We start from the raw sequence: 13941 nt of genomic DNA, 5'->3' as shown, positions 1-13941 counted from the left end.
AGTTCCTGCTGTTAGCGTGTGTGCTGTTTCTCTCAATCAGAACAGGGTGGGGGTGATTTTTGTGCATCGGCAGGTAATGAGTGAGCTGATCAGAGTGTTAAAGTGCTTTTCGATAGAGAGATCCGATGACAAGATAGTACAATCTGATGCAAAATGTAAGAATTACTGCAATAACGTCTCAAATTTACTGCTGGTTCTCATGCAAATAGCCCCATAGTGATTCCAGACTTTTTCAATCTAAACCCCACAGTGGCAGGCAGACAGAGGTGAGAGCAAGCATCTAACTGTGGCCTCTGGGATGTGATGCGATGTGGGTTAAAGACTGACCGTCTTGCTCGAGGACATGGAGCTGAGGGTGCTGATGCTGTTGCCGTCTGTGACCACCATGGCCGAGGGGAAACGTGACGAGTGGGAATATTGCGGGGGCTCCTGCTTGTGAGGGTACACTGCGAAGGAGAGTCAGACAGATTATCAGATTTGCACACTTTTGTTTTTTTTCAAATACTCAGTTTTGAGGTTTAAATCGGCACTTTTTTCTGCAAAATGTCACATTTGACTGCTCACAGGATATGTAGTGTGATGTAAAAAAAACCCCACACAGGATGTTTATGTTGAGCAATGTGGGCAGTAATTCCTGAAGATACCAAGAGAAGTAAGATCTGGTGTAAATCTAGTTTGTGAGTGGAGCATTTTCTTTATGCTTTTAGCATTGAGAGAGAGTTTCCAGTGGCAAAAGATTCCTCCTCTCTCATCATGTGGGCAGAGATGAGTCCATGCATGGCACTAACATTGTATGTGGGCAAGAAAATCTTACCTAATAGAGTCTAACAAGGTGTTTTCTCTAGACTGCATTTTTAAAAATCTCATGTCTGAATTATTTTCTCTGACTTTTCTCCAGTTATTCATTTTTCTTGTGAAATACTGGACAGTTTTGTGAGCTGCTCATGACCTCATAGACAAAGGTTAACACATAGGCTGTAGATTTTAAAGCCACACAAGCTGATGTAAATGATTTACAGCGCACTAGAGGAGAGAGTAGAACTGTTACTGACTGTGCGAGTGTGTGACAGTCGCCATGAATGGCTGCTGGCTCATGTGGCTCGGGGACTGCTGCATCAGGCTCTGCTGGTGGGGGCTGTGGAGCTGCTGGGAAAACTGCACCGGCTGCAGCGCCGCGAGGCTGCCCGCCACGCTGTTGATCACTGGCACCGTCTGAGACTGCGACGTGTTTAAACCTGGGGAGGGACAGCGAAACCTCAGTCAAACCATGCTGTGATAAAACAAATGATTTTCTGTGTTGGTGCTCTGTGTGGAGGGACGGAGGACTTACTCTGTGCTATGGCCATGACTCCAGATAGAGGCATGATGAGGTTCTGCGTCTGCTGATGGCTGTGATGGGAACTGTGGATGTTGGTCAGCGTGCTGACTGGAGGAAGTCCTCCTCCTGAACCTGAAATCTGGAAAAAGAAGCAAATAAATAAAGTTACAACACGGTTTTATTGCTGGAATATTTGTTATAACAGACTACAACACTCAAAGTTATGAGAGCTTGAGTATCTGCTATGTAAATTCACATAAATGTATTTTCAAAGTGAAACAGATGTTGGCTGCAAAACAAACAACAGACATAAATGTTGACTTAGTTCAGATTCTTTTGTATAACACTACGCTTGTGTAACTCCACTCACACACAGCACACAAGCAAATACTGATAAGAAAGAAAGGCTGGAGAAAAAAAATCATACTGAAAATATCAGCATAGAGGACTGTGCATGGCTTTCTGTAGCACGTTGACAGTGTTTGTACCTGCATGTTGGTTTATCAAATGCTTAAAAGAACAAAACATCTATGCATGTACAGTAACGGCTATCCGGATCTGGATCTGCCCACTCGGAGGGGCTGCATCTATTTGACTACTGCCAGCTGCCCACAGAGGAGAGACTGGCCACAACTACAGATAAGAAACTGTCAGCTCTGACCTGCTGCACACTGCACTGCCTGCCCTAACTGTGGTCATTTCACATAACGCAGAGGGCAGACGCATTTTGATCAGACAGGGAAGTTAGTCAGTCCTGAATATTACAGCTGCATGACTTTATATTTGAACCTGAACAAGACAAGATAAATGGCTTAATTTTGTGTTGTATGGCAATTTTATTTTAACACTAAATCCCACATCATATATCAAAAGTAGCGTTGCACCTCTACTCAAAAGCTTTGGGTCCACGCACAGCTTTTCTTGTCACTGATCAAATATTGGACTAGGGCAGAAGGGAGAAACTCTGAAGTAGACAAAAAAAAAAAAAAAGCATCGGGCACAATCAAATGTTGGCGTCAGTTCTCTGGCAGAACAAGCAGTGCTCCACCTGTGGCTCCTCTTTGCGAGGCATTTAATCAATAAGAACAGAATGTTTCTTTGTCAGGTCTATTGGCTGAGCGATGTACATGCCTGGTGCACTCTGGTGAAGGCTGTGCGCTTGGGCCAGCCATGGCCTACCACCCCGGCTCCACCTTCCAAACAGAGCAGCACAATGCGCTAATTGTTGGCTCTTGCCAGTGGGTCCATGGGAGAGGAGGTTCAGGAACCTGCTTTGTACGTTTATGCTAAACGCTGGCCGGGTCTTATCTAATCTGAGGCCATGAGGGCCCAGGTGTGTTCACTCACCATCTTGGCATCAGGTGACAGCAGACTGTGGCTGTGGTCCAATCCTCCCGGAGACACCTGCTGGAGCACCGACTGGCTGGACGGCATGGCGTTGCTGCTGTGGTGACTGATGGACGTGGAGGAGGCGGCCTCACCGGGGCCTTGGCTGTAACGCACTGGGAGAAAGAGACACAGACAGTTAGCTTCACTTGGTTTGGCTCACAGCTGCTGCATCCCTCAACTAGAACAGTTATATAGGGCAGAGAGATAGTGGCGTCGCCCTCATTCTGCGCTGTCGCTCCAACCAACCAGCTCACCTGCTCTTTGACTCAGACAGCAGAGGAAAGAGCAAGCAAACACAGTGACCCGTCCACTGCTGCTATCTGCGTAGCTCAGCCAAGGACATGAACTGTGTACACGCACTCACTGCAGCAAGTTCCCATCAGACTCTCTGATCAGCACACAAGTGCTATTGACGATGTCTGCAATTACGTCAGCGGTGGAAGAAGCACTCAGGCCTTCTGTTTAAGTAAAAGTACCAATATGACAATATAAGTCCTGCACTCAAAGTCTAAAGTGAAAGTGCCTAAGTATTATCAACAAAATGTACTTAAAGTAGAAGTGAAAGTACTCATTCTGCAGAAAAGGGCCCCTGTGATCATTAGATTATTATATATTAGATTTGTATTACATTGTTCGGCCTAAATAAAACCATCTGAAAAATGTATTTTGTAAGCTTATCATAAATTTATGGAAAGTCTTTTACCATTTTTAAAGTAAGTAGATAGTTCTAGAATTCAGGGCTGTAAAAAGCAGACAAAATCTCCCTCTGACATGCAGTGGAAAGCTGTAGAAAATGCAAAATAATGATGCAAAGTACCTAAAAATTCTACTTGAGTAGATATACGCAGTCACTTATCTTTTCAGCATATTTTCACATATTCACAGTGACGGTGAAATGAAAATGAAATTTGTCTTTTTGTGCCATCACTTAATCCCGTGTCTAGACTCGTCTCTCATTGGAGGCCCAAAGGAATGCTTCACCCCGCCACAACCGACAATCAAATGCTTGTTTGCTGATGCAGACCCCCTCTGATACCAACAGAGTAAACATTACACAATTACAAACAATGTCAAACACATTCTTATCCTGTGGTCTCAGCCTCACACAGGCTCAGAGAGCGTCCCTCCCTCCCTCAGTGACAGTGTAGAGACAGACTCTGTTTGCACTCAGATCTCCCATCTTCCCCGAGCCCTCCGTCCATGACCCAGGTGTGTCAGCCTGAGTCGAAGTCGGGCCAGACATGACAGGAAGCATTGATATACAGCCGTTTTGAGATAAAATAGGGAGAGGCACTGACACTAAATGTGAGCAACGAGGGAGGCATTGATTTCCTGTCGCTGCTGGAAACTGGACCAGGATGTGTTTGCAAATCTGAAAGTTTGCTTCAGGTGCAAGGGGGGAAAAAACAGGCATTATTTTTATCAGAGAAAATCCTGCAGAATCATCTCTCTTTGAGTTGTAGGACCTACAACACACTACAGTAGCAATCCTTATTATCATGCATAAGATGCCACAGGGTTAATGCAATAGTTTGACATTTTTGGGAAACATTTGTTCTACTTTCTCTGTGCACATGAAGCTACAGCCAGGAGACAGCTAGCTTAGCTTATGATAAAGACTGGAAACAGGGGGAAAAAGCTAGCCCTCTGTCCGTAGCATCATATTCAGCATATAGACATGAGAGTAATATGAATCTTCTCATCTAATTCTAAGCAAGAAAACAAACAAGTGTGTTTTCCCTAATGTTGAACTGTTACTTAAGGTACAAATACTTAAAATACAGAGGCTGCACTGTCTGAAGCAAAGCCATAGAGCCATATTTCATCCTCTAAAGTACCTGTCCTCCATTTTGTTCAGTCCACAGACTTCATATTGTCTTCTGCAACATAGTAGCAACCCCACAACACTCCACCGTGCCTTGTAAACACTGCCACAGAACAATAAAGCACTCCATTGGACTCATGACCCCCATTGCCACACAATGGAAGAGCACTCATAAAAAGGCAGTTATCTTGGTGCTGGGCGACCTCTTAAAGTGTCAGAGGGAGAAAAGGATGCTATTCAGGCCAGTTTTGTTTCTTTGGGTTCGGCAGTAATTCTAACTGCAGGGAACCTCGGAGACTTCTACGATCTAAACTAAGAGACTCTGAGTTTCTGGAAAGCTAAAGTGGGAAGAGCAGGTTTTCCAGTGACCTGCCTAAAGTCTAGCGATTGCTTCTACAATTTCTGATGCACTACAATCATTTTAAAACCGTAAAACTTAACATTTGATGGGAAAATCCGTGAAAAAGTCCTTTCAAGAGCTGGGGGAGGGCGAGAACTCCAGAAGGGGAGTGGTAGCAAGGATCTTCAGCAGGTTTAAAAGGCTCTAGCTCCCTGTGTGACCCATGTAATATCAAAGCCTGCCTCCCCAACCCCAGGCAGTGCTCATTGTAGTGCCGCTGCATATGACAGACCACCTGGGTCTCTGCAGGACGTATCCAGTCTCTTCTTTGTGGCTCTCTGGGAGACACAGAGCAGTGGAAAGTGCAGAGCTAGGCCATCCTTTCTGTGTGTGGGTCCTGTTTGAAGCTTGCCTGAGGTGACGGAAAGCAATGCAATCCACAGACAATCCCCCCTACTACTGTATCTGATCTGGAACTTCTGAGTCTGCTCTTTTTTTAACGTGCAGAACGGTGAGCTTACACAGCAATGACTCAATTTTATGGTGACTTCAGCTGCCAAATTACCAGTGGGCGAACAAGCAAGTTTGTTTACTTAAGTAAAAGCCTTAATAATCCAAAAATCTTAAATTTCAAGCAAACGTCATGCATTCAAAAGCCTATATGAGTAAGAATTAGCAAAAAGTACTTCGTGTCAACAATAAAGGTTATGCAGAAAAATGGCCCCTGTGACTGAAGTTTTATTATATTTTACATTGTTGTAGATTGTTATTGATGAATCAATGTGTCGGCAGCATCCTACTGTTGTAGCAGATAAAGGTGGAGCTAATTTTAACTATTTTATATACACTGAGGTCGCTAAGTGCAGTGGCTCTGAGCCTAAAGGTCGGTCCCCTTCAAAGAATCAGGAGATATATAGGAGGTCGTGAAATGGTTAATGGTAGAGGAATTTTTTTTTTTTAATCTTCCCTGAGTTTTATCTTTTTAGTCATTGGGACCAAAGTTGTTGTTTTTTTTTTTAATAAAACCATCTGAGGATATTTTTGTACGATTGTCATATGTTTTTATGTAAAATCTTGATCTGAAAAGGTCTCAGTTGTCAAATAAATAAACTGAAGTAAAAAGTAGGTTAAAAAACATAAAAGGGAACACTCAAGTAAAGTACTAATGCCTCAGTACTCAGTATAGTACTTGGGAAAATGTACTTAATCACTTTCCACCACTACAAACAACCTTTACTTTAAATCACTTTTTGTGCAAGAAAATTTGTCATTTGTCAAAATACAAGTTTAAGTTATGATTTAGTCAACATGTTTATGACATTAACTTGTTGGTGGAGATCAATGCTTCAAAGCAAAAAAGCCATAAATAAGATGGATCGCTCGAGCTCAGTAAACGTTATTAGCGGATGAACAGCAGGTAAATATTGCATCAGAAATCACAGGTGTGTGCTCACATACGCCTGCTAACAAACTTTGTAATCTGCCCCAGATCAGTTTCATTTCTGAAAGTAAAAAAGGTCGCCACCAAAACTGCACGTCACACAGTTCGACTGTCTATCCAGTTGTGACCAACTGGCCAGTGAACTGTAGCAAAATCAATAAAAACTCCCAAAGTAAGAGGAGTTTCTTTGATCTGACCCAGCAGTGACCTCTCTCATATGACTGAAGGTGTGGCGATGCTTTAAGGAGGGGGTGACTAGCTTTCTCTATAGGCGAAGAAGGGGGTCATCAGTCCTGTCTGGCCAGAAAAGAGCCAATACCCCAGTGGACAGCTCCTGCTGGTCCAAGTCTGCACCCAGCCTCTGCAAATATACCAATGCCCATAAAGGTGATGGGGGAGGCTTTAAAATCAGTCCTCCTCAAGGCCCAGCAGAGATAAATGAACCTAGGTTACAGTCACTGCAGTCTTCTAATACACCACAGACAATGGGACCTCCTGCTGAGGCAGAGTATAGAGAGTAGAAGTCAGAGGAGCCCCTTATCAAAGGCCTGGGAGATGTAGTACCAAAGGATTTTAATTGTCCATTAAGCATGCATAATACAGGCCGTGCCCTAGCAACGCAATGAGACGCCCCGCTGGGATATTATTGTCAGACCGGGGGCTGACATTGAAAAACAGCTGATGCTGTCGGCAGGATGCCAGCAGGACACCTTGTAAGCAGCCAGCTGAGGGGTTTTTCAGGGGGAACAAAGTGCTTTCTGCCATGCACCAACCCTTCCCTTCTGCAACCTTATCGCTGACCCCTCTGGCTTTCCAACCTGAGGTCAATGCCTGGTCAGGTGTTCTGAGCAACAACAACAAAACAAAAAAAAAAACCTCAAGCAAACAGACAATCCAAAAGTGGGACCAGTTTATCCAAAGGTAAAAGAGCAAGCCAAGGCAAACAGTTTGTTTTCCCTTCAAAGCTCGCCTCGTGTTCGAACACGAGAGGACAACAATAGGCTCTGGGTGAGTCTCTCAAATCACAGTTTTATGGAGGGTGAGTGATGGCACGGAGGATAATGCTCTGTGAGGCCTATCAGCTTTGTTTTTATGTCGTATACCCCAGGTAGACTCGGTCAATACTAATTACTCCAAATGCAAACACCAGGTCAGGGTGAAATGGTCAGAGCAATAACACACAACATTTCCTTGTTTTGGCAACTCTCTGAGCTCGGTCATTAGCAACCCGCATGGGAGGAGGAAATGTGGAAATGACGGCGTTATGTGGAGGTAATCTGTATGGGTCTGTCCCCCCTCCCTGACCCTGGCCTGACCCTGGCCTGTCACAGGATTGCTGCCCTTTGTGTCATGCTTCTCCATGCTGACTTTGGAGTGGAGATTGCAGGTACAATGTGGATTGTTCTCAGTGTGTTTTCAAAGATCAGAATAACAATGGCATTTGCTCAGCTCACTCACTCACGCTCATTGATCACTTGTCCCCTCTCTCTCTTGCCCCTCTGATCACATCAGCGATGCTTCTCACTGTTTCTGACAGCATTTTCACACCGAGGAAAACCAAATCATCCACTTCTTTGCACTATTATGCACAATTTAGGGGTAAACACTTTAAATGCAAACTGATGTTAGCCTATGTTTTCATGCGTCCTCTGTCACTGGTTATATGGATTCTGTCAGAGTAGGTGATGAATCTGCACATATAACATTTAAAGGGGAACTCCACTGATTTTACACAATAATGTCTTTGGAAGTACTACAGCTCAGAGCTATATAAAGCATTTTGTGGCTCCAGAGAGATCATTGCAAAGCTGATCAATTGCCTGAAGTAATGTCACTTGAGTCAGCTTTATTTGGGTCTGTGGCGTTAGAAAGAAGCCAGGTTAACAGGCCTCTGTAGACCACTCCTCACCTATGCTTGACATTAGCAGCTCAAGGCTAAATTAGATGCTAGGAGCATAAAACACCCAAATCTCTGACCAAACTATGATTATGATGGTCCTCTTTTAACCAAAGAAAAAACTGTTATCATGACACATCCTGTCTGCTCTCTGTGATGCTCAACTACACGCAAAGCATCATCACCGGGCATCTTACTGGGAGGTGAAGCGCTGGTCTGGGGATGATGTGGCGAGCTGTGTGACAGCAGAGGGTTGATGGTGTGGGGCTGCGCCGTGATGGCGTCCATGGCCAACTTCTGCCTGAAGGCCTCCTCTTTGCGCCGGTTGGCAAACCAGTTATAGACTCGCACTTCGGTGACCAGATTAGAGCCGAGGCCCTGAGCTTTGGAGGGGGAGACGCCTCTCTGAATACACTCGGCTCTGTGGGAAACAGATGTGCGAGGTGAAAAAAATGGCATTGATGTTGTTTTGGGTAACGTTTCTCTAGGAAGGTGCGGGAATTTGTTTCTACCTGTTGCACTCTTCTACCAAAGCTTCCCGCTCCTCCTTGCTGGGGTTCTTCTGACGTTCATAGGCCTGGTACAGGATTTGCTGCGACGCAGGCCCCCATTTGAAACGGTTACGTCTAATTTTCTTGCTGGAGGGTTCGCTGCCGACCTCCTCACCAGGCTGACCAATGCCCTGACCAGACGGGTTGTACTCTGGGAAAAAAAACACCGGATCCTGATTGCCTTTGTCTGTCATATTGCTGCCAGAACCGTGCGCTGCCTGGTTGAACTCTGAAAAATAAAAAGTGGTACATTCAATAAAACTTTAACTGCAAAAACACAAAGGAAACATTATTTGGACATATGATAGTAGTGCTTTCTATCCATAAATATTTCGTTTTCCTTTTAGGATCTAGCACATGCTCATTGCTGTAGGAACATATACAGGCGACAAATTAAAGGGAAAACCATCATTTGGTGTTTTGATGATGTGGTGGAGAGCGCTGTGGGACACATTAGTCCAAAATCTCCTATGTGTGACTGCCATAGCATATAATTCACACCATTTTTATACCCATTAAACCATAAGCGGGGTCGTTATCATCCTGAAGGAGACCACTCCCATCAGGATAGAAATGCTTTATCACAGGATGAAGATGATCACTCACAGCAATTTCATTGGTTTGCAGAGACCCTTCCCTCTAAAGGGGACAAGTGGATCTTTAAACCATGCCAGCAAAATGCACCCCACAACATGACAGAGCCATCAGATCCCCTCACTGCAGGGGTCAAGGATGAAGGCCTGCACTGTTATTGTGGCACACGCCACACATCTTGTACGATGTGATTGTCAACAGACTGTTCTTGCTGACAGTCTGATCATGTCCTGCATCGACATTCTCAGTCACCTAAGGAAGAGTTGCTCTTCTGTTTATCCTTACATATCGCACTCATGCACGAGCATCATCAAATGTTCACTGATGCCCACAATTTCCAACACTATTTACTGATGTTTTTCCCTTAGATGTAAATACAGATGACACTTTAGTCATTGATCCTTTTGGAATATGAGCCTGTTGCGCAGTCGTGCAGTCATGCACAGCTACAACGAACACGATTGAAAGCATAAGCACCATTGCTACTGGCTCCATGGTGGAGGAGTCAGTTCCAAAAACAGGAGCATTTACAGTGGTGGTTTGGTTACAGGGGATCAGATGTACAACAAACCACGGTAATGTGTAAGAAGTGCAATACTTATTTCACCACCTCAGGTAGAAGCACCAGGTTGAGTACAAGGAGAGCCACAAATCCCACAAGGAGAGACCAGCAGCTATTCTCAGCTCATTATCTTTAACAAGCTGTACTCTGTATTTTGTCATATCAAAGAATATCATTATCACAGAAATACTCTGACATATCGTCTACCACCCCTACCACAGAGCATGATCGGATGTTGATAGCTTAATTGTACATGCAGAGCACCTGTGTAGAAGCATCTGCGTTTGTTATGTTTCTCCACTCATTTATTCAGGTTTTTTGCTTGAATTTGTCGCCGTCTGTATGTGACCCAGCGTGATGAGGAAATGCTCAATCCAACCTTATTCCCCTACAGGTCTGAAACCCAAATAAAGCGGCGTGCTGCTGCCAACTACGCATTACAGGCCAAGCTGTGAGAAACTCAAATATTAACTTACGTCGGAGAATTTCCCGCTGTTTCCTGACATACCAGGTGTAGAGGGCCGCTCGCTTCTGTGTTTTCATGGGCGTGCCTTTGTTGAGGTGCTGGGAGAGGTGAGACTGGTTCAGCCCCGTGATGTCCACCACCTCCCTTTGGGGGATGTTGTGCTGCTGCATGTAACCTTTGATCATGCGGGCAGCACGCCATGGATCCTCTCTGGGTTCAGATAAAACACAGGAGCAGAAAACACAGCTCATTTCACCACTGAACTACATGCAGCTCGCAGAGGGAAGAAGTAAACAGCAAAACAGCCTTTACTCAGATTTTATAGCTGGTCTATGTCTTTGGTCTATGTCATACTATTGATTTATACATACATACATAAAGATTTTCAGAGTTGATATGAAAAGTTGTTTATTTATATTTATCTCTCTACCTATCTATATATACCTATTTATACCTGCGCTCTGAAAATCTACAAATATAACAACATTCTGATCAAACATACATTAATTTGTTGCTTTCATTTAGCTCCACTGTTTCAAGGCCTCGGGTTTAAGGGGGCTGTTCCGATAATAAGTCCCCTCACAGACGGCCGTTTATCATTGTCGCCCGTTCAATAGGCTGTAAATATTTTCAAAGGTTAGTTCAAGTGGATCCAGGCAGGTTGAGAAACTTGGACTTAGTATTTGTCGCCTTAACGCATGATTTCAGCCTGGAAACAGGTGGACAGGTTGTTGTGAATTTAGAGCAAGGACCAGAAAACTGTGTAATAAAACACACTTCACATGCAGGCTGACAAAATACATAAGATATTTTTATATTTTCAGTGTCTGGAAAAACTATAAGACTTGTCCTCAGTCTACATGAGATAAAATGTATCTGCCGAAAAAAAGTATATAATAATATACATTTTATTTGTATTAATCAAGGTTTGACTCTATTAAAATAGCCTAAAACTGCATTTTCCTTCAAAGATAATCAAAGGATTACTTGAGGGCAGGATTACATGATGTTACAGCCACATAGTTACAACTACAGATACAATCTCAAAAAAAGGAAAAGTGCAGTTTAAGAAATGGCTCAATATTTATTTGTATCCATATAGAGTTTGACTGTAAACTTCCCATTAAAAACGTGCACGCTCTTACCTGTAGAATTAGCCATTCACATTATTCATCATGCGTCCATTTTTTTGCGGCACGAAAAAGCCAGAAACACAGTCGGATGTAAAATGGAGCCATAATCTACAATCGGAGACCAGCAGCTCCAGACACACTGACATCGGTAATTATTGCAAATCTACACGCGTCTGTTTGTTTTGGAGAATGTGGAGGCCTGCATCTAAGTCTGCGGGTTAAGTGGGAGATGTTAGTTTATAACTTTTGACAATGAATAACCAGATCTCCATTCACTCTAATCACACGCCACTGTGTATCTTTCAGTTGATGATTTATAGAATAAAATTAATAATAACTTAACTACACGTGGGTAAGTTTTGATATTCTTCCGGCCCTGTTAGAGCCTCAAATATTAGTTTTACAGTGAATCAAGTGGTTTGAGTGGAGATGATTAGAAAAAAATGGATTAAGAGGTCTGGTGTCAAATTAGGGATCGGCCACGTCACGATGAGTTCACTGACACCTGAATAAATTGAAAAATATTATACTTTAAAAAAAGTATTTAATTAATAAGTAAATAGTCTGATCAAATAAAATTACACTATTTTAGATTATTGTTATTGTTATTATTATTATTATTATTATTAGTGTTACTACTACTGTTATTGTTATTATTACTTCGAAGCTTTTATTATTTATTTTTTGAACTTTTTTGAAAAAAGCAAAAAGCAACATGCAGCCTGTTGCCGGATTTTTATCACAGAGAGGTGGAGTATAGTTAATAATAAATAGATCTAAGTTCAGCCGATATTTCCCAAAGGTACAGAAATAATAATCCATGTGGATAATTAGCAACCAGAATGTGAAAACCGAGCCGTGGCGGGTTATTTTAAAATTGTAAACAAATAAGGGGAAGCATATAAAAGCTTTTTTTTTATTTATTTATGGTTGATCGCGTTTTAAAATGGCTTAAATTAAGAGCATGTGGAGAGCGCTTATAACCCTGTCTGAGCGCTTTTTCGTGAGACTGCGATTTTTATTTAGTTTAACCCCGTTTGCGCACTTAAAGAAATCAGATTCAGTGGAAAAACTCACGCCAGCATGCGCTCCACCTCTGCCCTTTGCTCGGCGGCCTCCTCCGTGTTCAGCGACTGGAGCTCCTTCAGTATCGGCGGCGTGTCGTAGTCGTCCCCGTCCTCGGAGCCCTCGTCCCCGGACAGCTTGCCCTTGCTGTGGCCGTTGGTGAGCGTGTGGAAGACGGGCTTCGAGTCGGCGTCCGCCCCGTTCATCTTGCCGCTCTGAGGGTGAGCCGGCGACATGGGCAGGCTCTCCAGCTTTACTCCAAAGCCCGGCGGGCTCGGGTCCATATCGTCCAGGGCCTGGATCAGAACATCCTTGGTAACTCCTGAGTCCAGCAGGGCGCTGAGAAGCTCCTGCTGCAGGGATGTCAGCTTGGATACCATTTTAGAGAACATTAAAAACACAACATAGGCCTGCTGGGTGCGCGCTGCAGCAAAGGGGAGAGGGAGGAAAGAGGGGAAATAATAAAAAAAAGTAAAAATAAAGTTCCTCTCTTCCTCTCTAGTCCAGTGTTGTGGGGAGTTTACGAGTGCTGACACCTGCTCGGAGAAGCTGCTTCACTTCCCTGTTGAGGGGGAGGATGGAGCTACTTTGCCATGATGCTTTCTGAGTGCAGGGGGATATAAAACATGATAATGAGTGGGCCGGCTGATGGGAGCCTATGTAAATCCAGAGAAAAAGGCCCGTTCTGGGCCGAGGTAGACATGTGTTTACACTGCTGCACTGCTGCTTTTATTGGCTCCCCTTATCAGCAAAACTTTCATGGACTTTGGACCCTGTTGTATATGCCATAAAGACTTTTAAGAAAGGCGAGCTGCACATATTCACATCGCTGGATCTAATCTTCTCAACACTGGGTTTATTGTAGTTTTATTATAAGGCCTTTTAGGAGGAGTTCTGCGAGTAGAAGTAACGCTGTTTCTATTTATTTACTTTTATGCTATTCTAGTTATTATAATTTATGTTATTATTTAGGTATTTAAGCGCTCTCATTAGGCAATGGGATAATCGTAGGTGTTAATGAGGCGCTGTCGCTGTTTGTTTGCTTTTAATGAAGCCAAATAATCTCATTGATTTTAGGCTAATAGTCTCACATTAACATAGAGACAATGTTAATGTATTTACATTTTAGTTTAATTCAGTAAGAGAAAATAGTTTGACTTTAATAGATTTCATTTTCTATGACAAATAACAATAATTAGTAATAATAATTACTCCAGACGTCCACAAAAATCAATCGGGACTTCAGCATTACAGTAATAAAAAAAAAATATTTTTCAACTTAAAATATAAGCGATATTGTAACTACAGTATCTTATAATAGTCTTTAAACATGTTTAGGACCGAAAAAAATCACTTTAAC

The 13941-nt window shown here is 43.2% G+C and overlaps 1 protein-coding gene across 2 annotated transcripts; it reads right to left on the bottom strand.

Annotated features, from left to right (window-relative positions):
* Positions 1 to 315: 315 nt before the first annotated feature.
* hnf1ba (HNF1 homeobox Ba) lies at positions 316 to 12973 on the bottom strand. Of its 2 annotated transcripts, none has more exons than XM_041941189.1 (9): positions 12594 to 12973; positions 10394 to 10593; positions 8723 to 8990; positions 8396 to 8631; positions 6806 to 6808; positions 2666 to 2820; positions 1331 to 1457; positions 1053 to 1235; positions 316 to 446 (listed from the first exon to the last, which is right to left on the bottom strand). In XM_041941189.1, the coding sequence occupies exons 1-9, from the start codon at positions 12971 to 12973 to the stop codon at positions 316 to 318; spliced, it is 1683 nt and encodes a 560-aa protein (XP_041797123.1). The 2 variants fall into 2 exon arrangements, with proteins under 2 accessions (XP_041797123.1, XP_041797124.1); XM_041941190.1 differs by having other exon boundaries at positions 8723 to 8912; positions 12594 to 12961.
* Between the last annotated feature and the right edge of the window lie 968 nt (positions 12974 to 13941).

Source organism: Chelmon rostratus, chromosome 7, assembly GCF_017976325.1.
Source record: "Chelmon rostratus isolate fCheRos1 chromosome 7, fCheRos1.pri, whole genome shotgun sequence".
In the NCBI taxonomy this organism is placed as follows: Eukaryota; Metazoa; Chordata; class Actinopteri; order Chaetodontiformes; family Chaetodontidae; genus Chelmon; species Chelmon rostratus.
The sequence above is the reverse complement of the archived record's forward strand: the minus strand, read 5'-3'. Positions and strand labels throughout refer to the sequence as shown.